Source organism: Acartia tonsa, chromosome 1, assembly GCF_053477335.1.
Source record: "Acartia tonsa isolate MP-2025a chromosome 1, ASM5347733v1, whole genome shotgun sequence".
In the NCBI taxonomy this organism is placed as follows: Eukaryota; Metazoa; Arthropoda; class Copepoda; order Calanoida; family Acartiidae; genus Acartia; species Acartia tonsa.
Window position 1 is genome coordinate 62,940,198 of NC_137260.1, and position 21,941 is coordinate 62,962,138.

The following is a 21,941-nucleotide window of genomic DNA, read 5'->3' on the forward strand; positions in this document are numbered from 1 at the left end:
AGATAAATATAAATATTAGTCAGTAATGATAAAAAGTTAAATAAAACTAATTTTATTCTATAAATTCTTATTTAGGCAATAATAACTAAACCCCATTAATTGTAAATTTTATGATCATGGATTTTTATATTTTGGGTCAAGTTGAGCCATGATACAGTTAGGGAGTTGAACCCATTTTTATAGAAGCAGAAATATAATCTATGATTATGGTTTGGACCCTCTAAAACTGTAATCTACCCTTCCACTTTCCCCTCTCTTGGTGAAGATATCTTCAACGCCGATACGATTTTTGAAATATAAGATTCCACTTTTGTCTCTCTTGTTGAAGATATCTTCACCAAGAAAGGCAAAAGTGGAATCTTAAATTTCAAAAATCGTATCGGCGTTGAAGATATCTTCACTAAGAAAGGGGAAAGTGGAATCTTACATTTCAAAAATCGTATCGGCGTTGAAGATATCTTCACCAAGAGAAGGGAAAGTAGAATCTTACATTTCAAAAATCGTATCGCCGTTGAAGATATCTTCACCAAGAGAGGGGAAAGTGGAAAGATAGATTACAGTTTTAGAGGGTCCAAACCATAATCATAAATTATATTTCTGCTTCTATAAAAATGGATTCAACTCCCTAACTGTGATAGGTTAAGAACCCCGGTGATTTGGCTTATATTTGGGTTTATTTTTTTTAATGATCAAGAAATTTAAATGTTTGTATCTATCAAATATTCCTGATTTATAATGTTTACAATTTACTATCTAACTGCCCTCTGGCATATAGAGTTTCTTAGACATCTGAAATATATAAGATTAATTCCCTACTTGTTGATTTCTGATTGATTCCTTTTCTATTTAAAATATCGGGTATAGTCCCTTTCGTGGCAAGGCCTCTTTAGAGGCGTTACGTCGTATTTTCAAAGTAGCATTTGATATGTTATTTTAGGTTAAGTGATTGGCCCGCAGGGCAAAAAATAGCGTAAAAGCTACTGTGAAAATACGACGAAACGCCCCTTAAGAGGCTTTGCCACGAAAGGGACTATACCCAAAATAACTAGATATTTATAATTTATAACTGTGTCTCCTGTTAAACTCAAAAACATTTGGAATGTTAGTTCTACAAAATTTTAAGAAGCTTTGTATTGGTCCAAGATAGGTTTAAAAAAAAAAATTTAAAAAAAATATAAAATTGGAGCTGCAACCACTAGTTTCGAACTGATTAAAAAAATAAGAGGGATTTTTTGTTTTCTTTGGGGGGGGGGGGGGGTTGTCTCACTCCCAAAGAAAATAACCTAAAACCACCACAGGACCAGTAGGTATATTCCCTGAAGTTACCGAGATCTTAAGGGACAGACGAACGGAGGACCGATTGACGGACCGACGGACGGACAGACAGACAGACATCGTTCTACTTTGTATTATAGATAAAAAAGATATTTGAAATCAATCAATTTGTTTTAAATCAAATATTTTTCTTTCCCTTTTTTGCAAAGAATTAAGTAAATAGAACATATTTTTTTCTTATAATTTTATCTCTCTCTAACTTCTTTATCTCTGTTTCGCTTTCTCTGTTTATCTCTCATTTGTCTCTTTATTCTATCTCCCTCTCTCTCTCTCCCTCTCTCTCTTTCTCTCTCTCTCTCTCTCTCTCTCTCTCTCTCTCTCTCTCTCTCTCTCTCTCTCTCTCTCTCTCTCTCTCTCTCTCTCTCTCTCTCTCTCTCTCTCTCTCTCTCTCTCTCTCTTTCTCTCTTCAAAAATGATAACACCTACTTGCTAAAAATTTTTTTGGACATTTTCTCAAAGAATACTAAAAGTAGAGAGTTTAAAAAATACTATTATTATTTTTTTTTTTTTGGGGGGGGGGGATAAGAAAAAAAAACTCTTCTAAATAGCGACTAACCCAAGATAGGGCTAGTATAACCCCCATATTTTTTTGTATACTTTTTATCGGGAGATTTTTTTCTGAAGGCCATATATTTATACAAGACCCACTCCCTATGTTACCTCTAAAATCTTCACTCCGACCTCTATATTGTGTAAAACCTGGCCTTAACCAAAACTTGGCTTGCCTGAAAAATAAATTTAACCAGCTGTTTACCAAATCTTAGGGGACTTTCAAACGGACATAAATGTTACTTTGTAGTAAATTTAAGAACCATTTCTAATGACAAATAAAAATTTTAATGAAAAGTAAATAAAGAAATCGAGACATATAACAAAGCAAACTTGTAATGAGTCGTTAAATTAATCTACACCCCTTTCTTTTTCCAATAAAACAAAAAGACAAAATATCAAAATCAAGTATTTTCAAAATTTTGATCAATTTACCCTCTTATCTATTTTTCTCTATGTCAGAGAGAGATAAGCGCGTTTACATTATTATGGGCCCTTAGTTCTGGGACAGAGGAATAGTTCAATGGGGATAGAAATAGACCCCCTCCCCAATTCTTGTTTGCAAATTATGCTTTTAGTACCTAGATAATAGGGGTGGAATAAAGGGTTGTATATTAATTTTACTGCCACTATCCCCTCCCTCCCTGGGGTTTGATACTACGTTGAAGCCAGCTGAATTTGAGTTTCCGATTGTGTACATAGTTTCCTCATCCTATATCAATATTTACTATTAGCTAAAAAAAAACTTCAAACTTAAAATTTTTTTTTAATGTATAATGTTATCGTTTATACATTTATTGCTTTTCCCTTTGACTTGAGTAGCTGAAAATAGGTTTTGCAATATTAGGGCTATCTGCTGTACAACTTTGGAAATTAGGGAAGAAATAGGTAATCAATTTTCAGTTGATCTACGTTGAGGCTTATTTGAAAGTATTTAGTTAATACAAATACACAGATAAAAACATAAATACAAAATTTCTACGCATACATACACCTGTTTTCAATAACTGCTTATCATTTCCTACAAAATAAACTTATTATTCTAAAATGATATTTAAAATTGTTGTAATGCAAGTTAAAAGATACTAAGTTTGAAATGGGTTAAATGTGAATGATAAAAAATGTCTAAAAATGTGATCATTTTGTTATTATTAATTCTATACTGTCCAAGTTTTCTATTGGGAGATGATTTTGGGACTGATAATTGTGTAAATCCAGGTATAAGAATCGATATATTATTACTTGGATATTGCACCAGATTTTTTATGTGTTTTATGATAAGTAAATGCTCGCAGCTGGCTTTATAATAACGATACCCCTTATTTTCCCATTTATCACACCCCTCTCCTACTGGATGAACGAACTGACCAATAAATGGTGTCTATGTTAACAACCTATGTAAATTGACGACAATTTTTCCCCCGTCAATATATCCACGTATGTTCTATATCCATTGATATGAGTAAGGGCACGTTTTGTTAATTAAGAGTTACTATAATTAGGTGAGATAAGCCAGATTTAGCTTTAATAGATCTTACTTGAAGTACATATTATCCCAAATGATGATAAACAAAATTACCACTTCTTTAGATTATTTTTGTACAATTACAACAAGATATTTTTTTCCCAGTGCAGTATGGCTTCGAAACTGATTAATATACACTGATTAGAACTATTTTTAAGCCACATCAAAAACATGTATGCATCGTATTACAATTTTCCACAAATATTAAAATTAAACCTGAAATTAAATTTTGTTAACCTAGGCCTTTGCTCTGGGGCTATCAATGTTTTAATCTTGAAATGTTTAATTTTAATATTCTCGAAATGCTGTCTATAATAAGATGAGATGAATAAATATAATTATTTCACAAACATTTTTAGAGTTTAGCTGTTTTTCTGACAACTGCTTTTTAGTTAAATGTAATTATACAATTCATATAATTTCAATCTTAAGAAGTAGTATTTTAGTGGTCATTTGTTCATTAAACTTGTATACATTCTTGATAAACTTGGTATCTGTAATCCTTAGATGCACTCATACGAGATTTCAAGATTTCAACCACCAAAAATGGTTGGTTGGTTAAGGTTACCTAGGCCTAGTTAATAGTTATTAAGTGTAATAAGCCCTTTTTAGTTCCAAAGTTACTTCGCCCCTAGACTCCCCTAGGCATTTGAAAAACCATAAAAAAGAAAAAAATAGAGGAAGGTGCATTAGCTTATAGGAAAACCGCGAATTTAATTGTTAAAAACTCATCTTTGACATAAGCAGAACAGTTGACTTTTTTGTTAAATTTGTACAGCTAAGGCAAGAAAATTATGTTTTTATTTCACAACATTTTTTAGAGTTTAACTGTTTTTCTGACAACTGGAAGAATTTGGAATGTACTCTCAGTACAAATAGTACAAATGGTCAGAGTACAAATGATTACAGTACAATTAGTACATATGGTCAGAGAAGAAATAGTACAAATGTACACAGTATAAACGGACAAACAACACAAGTATGGATTAATCAGATTCAACTAAGGTATATTCTTTATGTTATGATTTGACTTCGCTTTCTTTCTTTCAGTAATCAACATATTAATTTTTGGATGTAGCACCAGATTTCCAGTAATCCTCGCAGCTGGCTAAAATAACTATACCCTCCACCCACCCTCTTTACTAATGGGTGAATAAACTGGCCAATCAATGAGGTCAATATTAACAACCTAAATAGATGAAAATTTTTCTCCTGACAATATATTCACGTATTCTACATCCATTCTTTCTGTAAACAAGGACTTCACCTTCACCAAATCCTTGGCTTGCAGTGTAACGCGCTCATGAACCAACTGGGTATTGGGTAACCAAACAGACAACCAACCCTTTAATTGCACGTTATTTGCTGGAAGTTCTAACTTTGCATGTAAATATTTTGCACCTGTATTTGGACCAAAGCATTACCCCTTCACTTACTGTTAATTTTGAATGTTTGACATAGCAGCAGTAGGAACCTTTATAAAGTCTCTAGTATGAAGCGTTGTGGTTCAGGCTCGAACCCGACACCTCCCCGAAGAAACTCGATACTGTTCTAGTTACACTATTTTTACGTTATTTAAGTGTACTTTTTATAAAAAGAAGAAACATAATTTTCAGAAAAAATATTCAAAAATAAATATAGAAATACAGCTGACAAATGTTCCATTTCTTTTACTTGCGTAAGTTGATAAAAAAAACTTTGAACCTTTTTTGTAACAAAACCGGGTTGGTTACAAATATACAATACATTGATAAATATACATCTTCCTGGATAAGTATAGAGATTAGTATAAAAAATTTCCACAGAACAGCAAGAATCTTTTTTTTTATAACCTTTGTCTATTTACGCTTATTAAAGTAAAAGAATAGAGGGGGCTCGAGCTATATGTAACTCTACCCTTGAGGTGGGGACCCTGTGCTGACTTATAATATAATGATAGGGTCTTTAATTATAAGCCAATAGCTGAATCGCAAAAAAAGAGTAGAAAGCAATTTGTAAGGAGACAAAAAAAAGGTCCCCACCACTGGGAATAAGCTTGATTATACGTTATTATATTAACATCTACTTAAAAGGAAATTTCTAATTTCATCTTGTTATTTTTGCGCACTTCATAGCGTTGGTAAAAAAGACTTAAAATATATAAGACCTATTGGTACAAAAGACCTAATGGGAACTAAACCTTAAAAAAGACTTCGATCATCTATTTTTTTATTTGTCATTTGATTTATAAAACCTTCTAGAAACAGATGTTTTAAGGGTTAGAAAGATCTTAATAATTTTTAGAAATGCTTCTGACAAATTCATCTCCCTTGAAATAGACATTTTCTTCCCTTAAAAGCTTGTTATTGCTGCGCTACTTACGGACATATTCTTCTTGTATTCTCTGTATCTTAGTTTCTATCTTTATATGTTATTTCTATTTTCAGATATGCTTCTGACTTGGACAAATTCATCTCCCATGAAATAGACAATTTTTATCATTGTGAAACTGAATTTCAATATACTGTCAGGTAAAAATAAAACTTTAAAATAAATGCCAGAGATTTTAAGGGGTAAGACAATGAATGATAAATTGATGTACATCCATTATCTTGATAAACAAAATTACCCCTTCTGTAGATCAAAATAATGGGTTTAAATGTTTGGATACTAAGCAATCACAAATCAATAAAAGTACCCAAGTTTTTAAGCCAATGAATAAGAGAAAGTTAGTTATAAAAATTTGGGTACTATTAAAATTTACCGTTCAATGTCCACTCTTTCTCTTAATACATTCCATACAATTTTACTTCCATTTTATCTTAGTTTGCGCTAAATTTAATCTACAACCATTTCTTCCCCCAACATATTTTATTTTGGGTATTGTCCCTTTCGTGGCAACATTTCTTCGTATTTTCACAGTAGCTTTTCTGTTATTTCTAGCCCCTGCGGGAGGCTCTAACCCTGTGGGACAATCACTTAACCGAATATAACATAACCTAACCTAAATAACCTATCAAAAGACATTTTGAAAATACAACGAATCATCCCTTAAGGGGCGTTGCCAGGAAAGGGACTATACCCTTTATTTTTATAATGAATAGTTAGTTACATAGGACAGAAATCAACACGTTAGAATCAAGAATCATTCATTGTCCTATCACTGTGTAGCTAAATAGCCAGGGAGGGAGGGATCATTGAATTTCAAATTATTCTGGTACCATAAGGGAAAAGGATAAGAGCATGAATGCCCTTCCCCTTTTCATGGTAAAATACTACTTCCCCATCCCTAAATTTTTGAAGAAAATCTGGCAGACGAAAGGGTAAAACATCAACTGGCTTTTTGTATGTCAATCATAAATAATAATGTGAATAAAATGAAAAGCGATATTTAACAAACAGCCGGTAGATGCAAGAATCAGCTGAATTTGATTTACAATAAAAGTTCCCCTCTTTTTAGAAATTGAATTTTATGCACAAATTTTTTTTAATAAAAATTAGATTATATGTAATTTTTAATTAAAATATTACATATTTATATTTAATAACAAAATTTTATTTTTGATTCAATTATTATATTCTAATTATTAAAACTTTACATATTAATTTTGCAATCCTCCCATTTGAAATAGCAATAAAATTTAGCGCGGCAACAGCGCTGATCAGGCCCCTAGGCCCACTGCCTATTTTCGTCTTCTAGTTGCTTCGATTCTTCTCTTTTATTTTTTTCTCTATGTCTGGTACCCAAAGTATTAAAATTACTTTCTCTCAATGCTATGAAAAAAATTGTTTTGTTTAAACTTGGAGTCTCCAAACTTTTTCACCAATAGGTTTAATCTACAGATGAGGTAATTTTGTTTACCATAATTGGCGATATACATCAATTTATCGTCTATTGTATTATCCCTTAAGATCCCTATTATACTGCTTTTCCTCGTATTATTATTATTGTGTACGTATTTAGTGACTCAAATTTCTTCAAACTATTTGAAAGTATTTATTTATTTAAACCAATTTTTATTTTATTTTATTTAAATTTTCTATAATTAGGGTGTGTCAGTCCGTCCGGAACGGATAGCTTTTTTCTTTCATTTAAGCATGTTAAAATTGTTCTACCGATTTCATGATGATTCCTGTAGTAGTTAGTTACGATTTAGAAAGCTTAGCAACTCTATAATCATTACCAGAATGTCCATTTTAAACATGTTGATTTTAACTTTTTAACAACAAATAATTATGTGATAAAATTATCCGATTGATCTGATTTTTAGAGTACTGATTCCTATTACAACAAGGTACAATGTTATAAGCGAAGCATCTCTGTAATCATGTCCTCAAAATGTAAGTATGTCCTTAAACAATATCCTGTATCTAAGTAGGTTTTCAACAAATGTACTTACAATTTTGTTTCTACTTTTATACATACATTTATATTCTGATTACTCAGTTCTGATACTCTTCAATTAGTAATGCTCGTTTGTCTTATCTTTTCAGAGCATCGCTTTTATAGATGTTGTCATCCTTGTTAATGTACGTATTTAGTGACTTAAATTTCCTTGAAAGTATATATTTATTTAAACCATATTTTTATCATGAATTTGCTAAATAGTTATACAGAAATTTGTTCATTTCAAACAGTTTTGTAAATTGTTAAACGAACTATTTAATAATCTAGAAATCTTTTTCATATCCTTTACTTTAGAGAGTTTAGATAAATATCTTAAAAAATAAAATATAATAATAATATCTCATTCAGTGGCGTGCAAAGTTTTTTTTAGGTATGTTTTTCATTGTCATGGGGGGTAAATACATAACTAACATTTTACCAACATAGAAGTCAAAGAAGTGTGAATTTTTTTCACACCCCCCTTGAAAGTAATTTTGGCAGAGATTGAATACAAAAGAAATCTATCAAAATTTTCAAGTTCAACATCCAGAAGTAGCGAATAACAAAAAGAATGAAATACAGACTTTTGTACCAGGATCGGCAGACCTTCGGACCAAATAAGTAGAAACTATCAAGAAAGCATTAAATAGTACAGACGGACATTTCGAATTATAGAAAGGCTTTGCTGATAAAAACATTAAACCTTATTTGCTTTATCTTTATCCCTTTCTTGGAAATTCTAAGAATTTAGAAAGTAATTTTAAAGCATAAATAATTCTTACATGAGTAAGAATATGAGGAAATAACCTAATCATTTTCTATTGTACTCTATAATTTGTAAATCTAATGAATATCTTAACATTTAGTAAATTTAATAATTCAAGAGTCAAAAGCATAAATATCGAATTGGCTTCGAGACCAATTAATATCCGCTGGATTATAACTGGTTACTAGATATACTAAAAACGGTTGTGGGGAAAAAGGTGGGTCCGGCTTTCTGGCATATCTCAAATTTGGCGAACTTAAAACTTTGCAATGCCTAGATAGAAATTATTTTTTTCTATTTAGAATATTTACATTCCATATTAAAATGCTCTAAGAATTATTAAAGGATTATTATTTTGTATATCAAAAACATTAATTTGATTTTAAAAATTAGCAATGGTATCGGAGACAACTTTGCAAGAAACTAAATAAAATTTGTGTTACATCTAGGATGACTTTAGAGTTTAAGTTTTAGTAGCGAATTTACTCTATGTTTAACCCTAAACGGTCGGTACCCTTTCTGGACCTTAATAGGTTTGGGGGGGGGGGGGGGGGCGTTGAAGTTCCCCCCTATTAAACAAACATCCTGTTATTTTCTTATGAGGATTGCTAAATATTTTTTTTAAAAGCGAAGCTTTTCTATAATTAGGGTCGGTCCGTCCGACCGTAATGGATAGCTTTTTTCGTTAATTTAGGCATGTTAGAATTGTCCTATCGATTTCAAATTTAGAATGGTGATTCCTTTAATAGTTAGGTACGATTTAGAAAGCGTAGCAACTCTATAATCATTACCAAAATGTCCGTACGTCCATTTTAAACATGTTGATTTTTTTACTTTTTTAACAACAAATTTTTGTGATCTAATCATCAGATTGATCTGATTTTTTGTGTATTGATTTCTGGGACAACAAACTATAATGTTATAAGTAAAGCAACTCTATAATCAAGTCCTAAAAATGTAAGTATGTCCATAAACATTATCCTGTATTAAGCAGTTTTTCAACAAATTTACTTACAATTTTGCTTTGACTCTTATACATTTATATTCTGATTATTCAGTTCTAACACTATATAAGTGTTAATGTCCGTTTGTCCTACCGTTTCAGTGCTTCGCTTTTATGGATGTTGTCATCCTTGTTTTAAGGTAGAAGAACAATCTATTAAGGAAATATTTTTCAAAACACATTTTTTTGAAGCAGTGGTAAATCTTTGCAGATGCTGGTCACTGTATCCGACGATTAACGGAAATATGCGAGATGGTTTTTTACTTAATCTTAACCTTTAACAGTATTTAAATTGCTCCTGTTACCACAATGTTTGACATATAGAATTAAAATTTTATACTTAATACTTTTAAAAACACTAGCAGCTACGCCTCTAGAGGCCTCTAGTGGCGCTTTAAATGTATTTTTTTGTTCAAATCTATATGATACCTCTTTATTGCTTTAAAATTCTACAATACCTCTTTATGTCTCTCAAATATTTAAATTTTTGTCGACTTTTTTTATATCTCTTGGAAGGGTGGTGGTACCATCACCCAAAATAGTCATAAACCTTCACTGGACCTATGAGAAGCTACCCTGTTCAGGAGAACCCGATTGGTTCAGCAGTTAGCGAGATCCTTCAGAACAAACACACAGACACACAAATAGACATCCTGTTACTTTAGTGTAAGGATAACTGGATGACATATTAATATTTCCTGAAAATCTGCCGTGGTTTATCTGCAGACTGAGGCAGCTGCTGCTCTCAAAATTTATGTTTTAAGGTTTCTAATATGAAATTTACATACTTTGGCAAAAACCAACAAACATTCAAACACACGACAAACATCCTGTTACTTTTACCTTTTTTAAAAATTTTCCTTTACAGCTTTATTGAAATTTATGTTGAAAAAGTTTACTTTAAAAAAAACAGGTTCATATCATAAGCTCAGAATTTTTATTTTTAGTGTGTGGGGGTCTTATGCTCCACTAGCCCCTAGATGGAATGTCCCAAAATGAAATCTATGATGATTACTTAGTTTGGTTATGTTAAAAAAGTTTTCTGAAAAAAATCAACTCAATATCTCTAAAAATAAGCTCAGAACTTAAATTTTTAAGAGGAGGGGAAGGAGTCGTTTTAGAGACTTCAAGCATCTCGTTGATGATGAACAACTTTTAGAGGCTGACCGTTTAGCCGTTATTCGCTGCCGAAGGCATGATTTTTGGCGATTTTTGCCGTTTCCGAGGTTTTAATGGACATTTAGGAGGGGAAAGAGTTGTCCAATCAAGTTGATGGTGAAGTACATTTTTGTAGGCAATTTCATGTGAAGTAAAATTTTTTGTACCTCCAACCGGTTTTGCTCCAGCTGAATCGATTTACAGATACCCTCTAAAAACTGGAAATAACCTTCTCTTACTTTCACTCTCCTCTTTGCTAGATGGACCACTCTAATTATACAAAATTCCAGCATCCCTAAAATTAAAATACAATTTACTCTCTGTTCCTATGAAGTTTTAAGTTAATTATGCTCCATAATGATTTATATGTTGACTAAGAATTTTTAGCCTTCTATCTTAAATGGCAGCTTAGAAAATCACATTTTTCCAAAAGTATTATTGACTGACAGACTGATGGACAGACTGACAGATAGATGGAGAGACATCTCAATATCTCTAAAATTAAGCTCATAGCCTAAATTTTTAGTGTTTGTGGGGTCTTTTGCTCAACTAGCTCCTAAAAGGAAATTCCCAATATGAATTCTGTATTGATTACTTAGTTTGGTTATGTTAAGGAAGTTTTCTGGAAAAAAATCATCTCAATATCTCTAAAAATAAGCTCAGAACTTAAATTTTTAGTGTTTGGGGGTCTTATGCTCCACTATCCCCTAGAAGGAAAGTCCCAAAATGAAATCTGTAATGATTACTTAGTTTGGTTATGTTAAGAAAGTTTTCTGGAAAAAAATCATCTCAATATCTCTAAAAATAAGCTCAGATTTAAAATGTTAGTTTTTGGGGGGTCTTTTGCTCCAATAGCCCCTAGAGGGAAAGTTCCAAAATGAAATCTATAATGATTACTTAGTACGGTTATTTTAAAAGGTTTACTACAAAAAAAATCATCTCAATATCTTTAAAAATAAGCTTAAGATTTAAAATGTTAGTGTTTGGGGGGTCTTTTGCTCCAATAGCCCCTAGAGGGAAAGTTCCAAAATGAAATCTGTAATGATTACTTAGTTTGATTATGTTAAAAACGTTTTCTGAAATAAAAATCATCTCAATATCTTTAAAAATAAGCTTACAACTTAAATTTCTAGTGTTTGGGGGTCTTTTGCTCCACTAGCCCCTAGAGGGAAAGTCTCAAAATGAAATCTGTAATGTTTACTTAGTTTGGTTATGTTTAAAAAGTTTTCTGAAAAAAAAATCATCTCAATATCTCTAAAAATAAGCTCAGAACCTAAATTTTTAGTGTTTGGGGGGTTCTTTTGCCCCACTAGCCCCTAGAGGGAAAGTCACAAAATTAAATTTTTAAGGTTTTATGGGTATGTAAGAGAGCTTACAAAAAGAATTAGGTTGATAACTAGAAAAACAAGCCAGGGCAAAATTTGGTATTGAATTTCATTTCCTATAAGTTTACTAACTTCCACCCTCCCCCCTTATTTCATTTTTTTGCCAGCCGTTAAATATTAAAACAGCTGTAGTGCGGCCAATTCTAAAGCTATGATAACCAAATTTTAGGACGAACTCTTAGTTTACATAAACAAAAAAATATTTTTCTGACCATCGCCAAAAAACGGCAAATAACGGAAACCGCCATTTTCGGCGTTTACGGCGGTTGCTGACGCCAATTAAGTTTTTTATATGTTTATGATTACAGTATTAGACTACATACAAAATTGGCTGGTCTAGAGCTGTTTTACTCCACTAGCCCCCAGAGGGAAAGTCCCAGGATGAAATCTGTAAGTGTACAAACTCCCACCTTAAATTTGTTTATGGAATATGGATATGATTATACATGAATTATAATAAAATTAACAATTGACTTCCTCATTTGGCCTCATCCATATAAGAAAACCTCTGAAATGTAGGACAAACAAACATAAACACTTGTAGTGTATCAGAACTTAATAAGAAGAATACTAAACACAGGTCTAAAAAAATTTGAAGTAAATTTAGTAAATTTGTTGCAATCTTCTTTAATACAGGAGAATTTTTAAGGACATACTTACATTTTCAACTTATTTATAGAGATGATTTGCTTATAACAATGTACCTTGTTGTAATAGGAATCAGAATCCCAAAAATTAGCAGAATAAATAAAAAATCATCATGTTTTAGATGTACTTTCTAGTAACAATTATAAAGTTGCTACAATTCAAAAACCATACCTAATTATTATAGGAATCATTATACAAAGTTTGAAATTAATAGGACAATTCTAACCTGTTTAAATTAACCAGAAGAGCTAACTCTGCCAGAATAATAAACTTAAATACAGACAGACAGACTTTAATTATATAAAAGCTTTGCTTTTAAAAAGCTGATATGAATTTACTCACTAACAGAATAATACTGATTAATTTTCCAATATTTTTTTGCAACCAGAGTACACTTGAACAGAATATATTTGTTTTATTTTTTAATCTTTAACCCTTTGACGGTGAGGAGAAAGTTGAATGGCACTCAGCAGGAAAATGTTGGCAAATAAATTAATTTTATAAGCACATCTACACTGCAACTAACTTTGTTTTTTCTCCCTGTTAATCTGTCACTCTGAAATCCTATAAAGAAAATACCTAAACAATATATAAAATTAAAAATAAATGTACTAAAAAAAGTTACATTAACAGACTGACAGACATCTAAATTATAGATAAAGTTTGCCAACAATTTCAAGATCCATATTTCAACTCCATTTATCCCTGCAAACATAATTTACATTGATGCGAATACATTCAAACACATGCAACGCATGCGAATTAATTAATACTTTAATAATAATAATAATAATAATAATAATGTTTATTTGGTGCTGCTAGGTACCCCCTAGCTTAGGAGATAGCACATACAATACTCTAAATTGCTGCTATCTATCAACAATTTAGAGTTTACATTATGATGTTTAGTCTCATACAAAAATAAAATAATATATACTAAGAGTTTAATTATTAACTAAATATAAATTGGTGGAATAAAAGGAAAATTTTCAGGATATGCACCAGGAGCTACAGAAGTACTATCTTGACCAAAATGGGGATAGTGTATTTGATTCCTGAAGCCCCTTTTTAAGGAAGACAAAAAGAAAAAAAGAACATAAAAAATTAAATGTTAAAGGGAAAATCGAAACTTTAATTTAGTTAAATTGAGTTGTGAGGATGGTAAAAAAAAGAAAAACACAAATAAACATTTATATTATGTTAGAGAAATCAGTAAATAATAAGAAGGATGAAAAAAATAGATTAAAGATTTTAGAGAAAATTAAACAAAATAAATCAATTATGAAAGCAAAGAGAGTATAAAAGGAAAAATTATAAGATAGATCATAATTTTAATACCATATTTTAAGTTTTAAAATTTCATTGAAGATTAATAAGTAAAGTTTTTATTTAAAAAGAAAGGAGAAAGAAAAAAACACATAAAAAGGAAAAAAAAGCAATACTTCAAGACTTTGTCATTCTATTATTTTATTATTTTTCAAAAAACAGAAATTTCTCAATTCAAAATAATATCTTTTTAAAGAATGCCACTTTGATCTTTGCCCTGTATTCAACCCTCCCCTCCCCGCCAAAAAAAAAACAAACAACAACACTCCCCTCCCAACAAAAAAAAAACAACTCCCCCCCCCCTCCTTAAAAAAATCACTAGGTTTTTTATGAAATCAATTTTTAAGATCTGTTTATGCATTCAGAACAGTTTTCTCTATTACAAATAAAATTAAGTTTTTCCAACAAAAAATCTTTAAGTTTCATACAAAACTGTTTTCTTGACATAACTGTGCTAAAAGTATACATAACCTCGTCATTATTATTATCATTTTCAGGATTAGGATTAGTATTAGGAATAATGATTTCATTCCGTAACTTTGGTAGATCAGAGTAAGGGAATTTTTTAAATGTCTCAAGTCTAACAAATGGAACATTGTACTGTTGATTATTTCTAAGAACTCTTGTTGTTCTTGTGCTATTTTTAATCCATAAGTTATCAAAAGAACATGGAAGCCTATGATTAACGTAATCAAACATAAATTGTAATTTAGAATAGACAATTTGTTGAGTTACAGGAAGAATTTCTAAATTTTTAAATAAAATTGTAGTATGTGCATTATATTTTGAGTTGGTAATTATTCTCAGTGCTTTTTTTTGCTGTTTTACAATTTTATCAAGAGTTGATGCTGCTGCACTTCCCCAAATAGGGGCACAATATGTAAGATGACTATGGACAAGTGAATTGTATAGAGTTTGCAATGCTTTTCCACCAATAATATGTTTTGCAGCATTTACAGCAAATAATGAGCGTGAAATCTTTTTATTTATCATATCAATATGATATTTAAAGTTTAATTTAGGATCTATATAAACACCTAGAAATTTAATTGCAGGAGTTTCACTCCTTGAGTTGACATATGAAAGTTTGTGTACCAAATTTGGATCATTTTGGTTATCATTATTGTGATCAAGATTAATACTAATGCTATCAAAGTCAATTGTTGATTCATCTTTTGTAAATATCATAAATTTAGTTTTTGATGGATGTAGGTTTAACTCATTTGTTCTAAACCAATAAGTTATTTTTCTTAATTCAATATTAAGAATATCAATAATATCATGAAGGTTTTTACCCGAAATTAAAAAACTGGTATCATCAGCAAAAAGTAATGTAAATAGAGTAGTACATTTAGCTAAGTCATTGATATAAATTAAAAATAGTAAGGGTCCTAAAATAGATCCTTGAGGTACACCTTTGTTAATATATTTCATATCAGACTTTTCATTGTTGATGTAAACAAATTGTTGTCTATTTGCTAAGTAATTTTTAAACCATGTCAATTCTGTACCATTGATTCCAAGCTTAGAAAGTTTGTCCAGCAAGATTCTATGAGAACAGCAATCAAAAGCTTTTTGTAAATCACAAAAAACTCCAACTGTATACTTTTTATCATTACTATTCTTTACAATTTCATTTATTAGATGAAAAATGGGCTGTATGGTTGACTTTTTTTTCTGGAAACCATATTGATGTTTGTAAATAAGGTTATTTTCATCAAGATATGCAGTAAGTTTATTTGCAACTATTTTTTCAAGGATTTTTGAAAAGATTGGCAAAAGACTTATTGGTCTATAATTAGACATGTTACTTAATAGATCAGATTCTTTTGTTTTAAGTTTGAAAATTGGCAAAACTTTGGCTATTTTGAGCTCATTTGGAATGTTGCCTGACTGTAAGGATAAATTTATAATGTGAGTAAGAGGAATAGCAATATTTTCAATGATTTTTTTCATAAGTTTATTAGAAACACCTAGCATGTCTTGGCTTGATTTAGACTCTAGACCATTTACAATTGTTACTATATCTTTAGGCTGAATATGAGTAAATGAAAATATGGAGTCAGATGCAGTGGTATAATAAGTGCAGTCTCTATCTGATGGATTTATTTTAGTTGTTATATCATCTGCAATGGTTGTAAAGAATTCATTAAATTTGTTAGAAATATCTTTCCCCTCCTTATAGCAAACCCCATCACTAAAAATTTCAGTTATGACTGAACTTTTGTCATTGTGCTTCCTTATTGCTTCCCTTAATATTGACCATGTTTTTCTCAAATAATTCCTATTTTCTTCAAAAGATTTTTGAAAATACAATTTTTTCCCTGTTTTAATTGCTTTGTTATAGCATTTTCTATATTCATTGTATTTAGAAATGTTATCTTGAGTTGGTTCTCTAAGTTTAATGTCATATAACTCAAATTTTGTCTTTCTAGATTTAAGCAAAGCATTTGTCATAAAAGGTTCAACTTTATGAATATTTTTATTTAGTTTAACTTTTTTAAATGGGAAATGTCTTGAGTATGACTCATTAAAAATACTATAAAATTTATTATATGCATCTTGAGCACTGTAATTATTAGACACTGAACTCCAATCAGCATTTAACATATCGTGTTTAAAAGAGGAAATATTTTCCTCACTAAAATTTTGAGTTTGAACAAAAACAGGACCAGACTCTTTAACTTTGTCAAGAATAATAGTGCAAGTAGGGAAATGATCAGAAATATCTGCTGTAATAATAAATGACTCAAACTTATTTTTATTATCATTGGTATAAATATGATCTATGAGAGTAGCACTGGTATGAGTGATCCTAGTTGGCAATGAGATTAATTCTAAGAAACCATTTGCAAAGCTATTTTCAAGTAGTGATCTAGTTTTATCATGTTGCTCAAATTTTAATAGATCAAAATTTAAATCCCCAATAATATAGGAAGGGTATTTGCGGCTATTTAGATCTGCTTGTAAGTCAGAGAACAAGTTGATAAACCTGTCTAACTGCTCACTTTCTGTTAGATTAGGATGTTTACAATTTGATCTATAGACGTTTGTTAGAAATATTTTATCATTTTTCCCAATACCTAAAGTTAAACTTTCAATTATTTTTTCCTCAAATCTAGATAAAGCTTTTATTTCCTTGAATGCAATACCTTTTTTTATATATATACCAACCCCACCCCCATTAGATTGAGATCGACATTTGTATATAAAATCATACCCTTTTAAATTAACATAATCATCATTTTTTATATTCCAGATTTCCCCTAAGCATATAATGTCAAGATAACAACCTTGCCTCAAGAGTTCATCAACAAATTCTTGAAAATCAATAAATTTAGATTGAAGGCTTTGAATATTTAAACCTATAATTTTTAGACCTTTCTTTGATTTTAAGTGGTTTATAACTTTACAAATATCAAAGTATTGGCATTTTATATCAATATTTTCATATGGATTAAACAATAAATCTTCATTTATCGTTTCATTATTTAAAATTGAGAAAAAATTACTGTTTAATTCAAAATTCAGAATCCTATTTTGCTCCATTTAAAAAACATTTCAGGCAGATGATATAAAAAAAATTTAGTTTAAAATAGGAGTTAAGAAAAAGAAAATTATACTTATGAGAATAAATAAAATCATTAAGTAGATTATATGTTTGAAATATATATATAAACATTAAGGATTGATAAAACAAAAAGTAGAATATAAGCGGTTTGACAATGAAAAAAACTTTAGAAATTGACAAAACATTGTAAATTGTAATTAAAAAAATCATAAATAAAGAAAAATTTAAGTGTGGGTATATGTATAAAAATGAAAATGTATTTGTGTGCATGTGAGTAAAGGAAAGAGGAAGTGTATGTGTGTGTGCGTGCTTGCGCGTGTGAGTAAAAAAAGTGTAAGTGTAAGCGTAATGTGAGTATGTGAAGCGGCGCTCGCCTGAGTGTGTGTGTGTGTGATTTAAAATATTGTATAACAAATAATAGAGCAAATAATTTAGAGTATCGGCAGTATCTACATAACTATTATCTATATACCAATCATGAGCGAGAATACAAATCCTCTACAGTTGTTTGAAGTTTATAATTGGAGTATGTGTAGATCAATAACAATTCACTTGGTTGAATGTCAGTCTTTTTAGAATAATGATGTGTTATTTTCATCCAAGTCGCTTGTAATAAAAGATTTAAATATATCTATGTATATAAAATACATTAATATACAGATTTTTATTTTTGTTTAAATTTTAATTATTGGTGGTGTTTAAACCACTTTTTTGAACAACGCCCCCATAAAACGTTTCCATGTATAAATTGAAGAAAAGTACATTAAGCTATTAAGTACATCAATAAAGTATTTTTTTTTCTTCATAGTATTTAAATTAATTTTTGAAACAAACTTAGGAAAGAAGCTTTTGAGATTTTAATAATCATTAATTAATTCTTTTTAAAAAAAATTTATTTAAATATCTGAAAATTTGCCGTTAGTTCCCAGTTGGTATAAAACAAAATAATTCATAGTAGCGGGGCTACTCTATTACTATTAATATTACAGAAATGTTAAATGAGTAGTAAGTAAATATCATAATATTAGCACCAGTTTTGTTACCTCAGGCATTTGGAACCTTGTTTTCACTTATTATCCATGGAAAGATGTCTATAATACGATGTGGTAAATTACTCAGCTAAATTTATTTAGGATCTACAATATTTTGATATACATGATACAAAATATATTTTTTTTATTTAATGAAAAAAATATATTTCTTTTACTTCATGAAAAAAACATTTTCTACTTTTCATCCCTTTTGTCCTTGTTAATACAGTATAAACTTTGTACAGCAGAGAAAGAGTGGGCAATGACAATAGTCCCCAAAGTTTTAAATAACGTTTTCTTATTAGTTGGCTTAACAATTTTGGGGATTGAGTCAATTTGAATTGGTTGCATCAATAGGTTGAGTGTTCACACTTTTTAACCACAAATTTTAATCTACATAAGGGGTTATTCTAAGTATCATCATCGGGGATGTATATTAATTTATCAGCCATTGTCTTATCCCTTTAGATCCATTACACTCACTACTGTATACCCCTTCTAATTTAATTTGCTTTTGTGTATTGATAAAACAATATGCGTATGTGATAATATGCGGAAATGACCGCACACCGTTGAATTGGTCTTTTCCCCCCCAACTAATTTGTTTCACTACGCCTCCCACTGTATAAAAGTAGTCAGTAATTAAGAACGATAAATCATGAGATATTTGATCATGCACGGAATGCGTGGACCCACCATATTCCCCACAACCCTAAAAACATCGTATTACTGACAATTTTCCACGAATATTAGAATATAGTTATAATTTTTCATTTTAACATCCGCGGAAAGCTGTCTAAAATATGATGCGATAAGTAACTATTCTAGATCTACAATCCTTTTATTGGACCAATAGGAACACAGTGTGGTAGGAACATATAACAATCTAACCACATTAATAGTTACAAAGTGTTTAACGATAAAATGCAAATAAAAAACCTTTTTTCTTCTGCAAATTCTTTTAATTAATTTAACTGATTACTAGTGGCTACGCTCCTACAGATCTCTAGGGGCACTTGAGGATGGGAGGAGTTGAATCCCAAAACCTAATTTTTATTACTACGATTTCTCTTGAGAGGGTGGTGGTACCCTCTCCCAAAATAATTATAACCTATGAGAAGCTACACTGTTAAGGGGAACCCGATCGGTTCAGCGGTTAGCGAGATCCTTCGGTACAAACATACAGACAAACAAACATCCTTTTACTTTATTATAAGGATTGTGTCTAATTGATCATCCAGAATAATTTCAAAAATTTTAGTCATAACTGCAGCAATTTAACCCAGGGCTCGGCAGCTATTATCAATACAGCTGTCTTTCCGACTTAGGTTAGTAACAACAACAAAACTTAAAACTTGACTTAAGCATTACAAACAGACATGTCAGCGTTTTAAAATAACCTCTCTTCTTTATTTTCAGAAGACAAAATTGTGAGGATGTTCATGGTTTTCTTATGGCCTCTGAAGTCGGTATGATAACTTATCCTTATATCCTTATACTAAAGTAACAGGATGTCTGTTTGTATGTTAGTGTGTCTGTGTGTTTGTACCAAAGGATCTCGCTAACCGCTGAACCGATCGGGTTCTCCTTAACAGGGTAGCTTCTTAAAGGTCCCAAGAAGGTTTATAACTATTTTGGGGGAGGGTACCACCACCCTCATAAGAGAAATCACCCCTAGAAAAAAATTACCCCTCCCCACTTAAAATTTTTTTTTTAGCTAAAATAAAACCCCCCACCCCACCAAATTTTTTCCCTTTTTCTTTTAAAATCTAAAATAATAAATTGGGTTATAAAATTTGACTCTCCTCTCCTCAAGTGCCCCTAGGGGCCTCTAGGGGGAAGTAGCCGCTAGTTTGTTTATAAAGTATGGTACTCCATATAGTATCAATAACACTCTTGTTTTGTCACCTATGTTAAATCAAACCTATTTAGATTTGTTAACGAACATACGCTTACAGTAACTTCTATTTTTTGTTAACTTGTAATGTTCATTTACTTACATATATCTAGGAGCTCTGTATTCAAAGGAAAGTAGGAAAATAGTCTAAAACCAAACTTAGATATAAAAATTAAATAGCCTGATACCATCCAGAAACCTATAGGAAGCTTTTATAAAATGGAGAACTCAACAAATCAGAGAAAAAACAAAAATTTATTATAGTACTCTCAAAAGAATATAAATTATTTAATATCTTATGATAGAATTTCTAATTAATTTGTTAGTAAAGTAAAATGCTGAGTTTTTTTTAAAAGAAACTTTTTAATCTCAGCATGAAACTTTTATAATAAACAAATCAATTATATAAAGTATATTCAAAGTTGATTTGACTGACACAATACAATCTGTCCCGTTTTTGTATTACTTTTGAGGAACATGATTGCAGTTACGTCATATTTTTCTTTCCCGAAAAGGGGAAGGGGGGAAGAAAATCTCTTCAAAAGAGATGGGGAAAACCCCATTTTCTTCCATCTCTTTTTTCTTCCCCCCCTTTTTTTTCTTTCCCCCTTCCCTTTTTCGGGAAAGAAAAATATGACGTAACTGCAATCCAGGGATAAGGGATGGGAAACGTAAGAAAATATTATTCCAGGCCTATTTTCCAACTAGGCCTAAAAAACTAGTTTCGGGATGACGCAGTAGTTAGATTTGAAAACTATGAACAATGATGAAATAGCTATTATATGAATGCAAAGAAAAAAAGTATAGAATAGAATTCAGGTAGTTGATTTCACCTATCATAAAATATAATAAAAACTTTTCAAAGAAATTTATGTTTGGTTGAATTAATTTAGCCAATAATGAACTGGGGGACGCGTTTGTTATTAATTAATTGGTTAATGCTAAAAGCAAGTTTCAGGCTATTGGATATTGGCCTACAGCCAATGAGGAACTGGGGGAAATGAGTTGATTTTATAGGCAAAAAAGAAAAGTTGCCCCATCACTTTTAAAAGGAGGCTGAGACCTAATTTTCGGTCAGGTTTCCCATCCCTTATCCCTGCTGCAATCATGTTCCTCAAAAGTAATACAAAATCGGGACTGATTTTATTATGTCGATTTGACTATGAGAATAAACAGGAGAATAAAATTATACTGGTTCCCAAAGTTTTAAAAACCCGTTCTATTATTAATTCTTGAATGGGTTGTACAATCAGGCAATGTCCAAATTTTTCCACCAAAAGCTTTAATCTACAGAATTGTGATATTTTTTATTTTTGTATATAAGGAATATATATCAACTTATCGTCCATTGTCTTATTGTCTAAAGATCCCTGCGAATAAA

At 30.6% G+C, this 21,941-nt stretch overlaps 1 protein-coding gene across 1 annotated transcript in view; it reads left to right on the forward strand.

The window, feature by feature from the left end:
- Nucleotides 1–2,820: 2,820 nt before the first annotated feature.
- Nucleotides 2,821–21,941, forward strand: part of LOC145328434 (uncharacterized) — a 28,675-nt gene continuing 9,554 nt past the window's right edge. Inside the window, exons 1-4 of the mRNA XM_080172127.1 lie at nucleotides 2,821–3,102; nucleotides 4,231–4,414; nucleotides 5,836–5,919; nucleotides 20,083–20,132. Of these exons, the coding sequence (XP_080028253.1) occupies nucleotides 3,006–3,102; nucleotides 4,231–4,414; nucleotides 5,836–5,919; nucleotides 20,083–20,132 (415 nt within the window). The 5' untranslated portion in view covers nucleotides 2,821–3,005. The remainder of the gene's footprint in view (nucleotides 3,103–4,230; nucleotides 4,415–5,835; nucleotides 5,920–20,082; nucleotides 20,133–21,941) is intronic.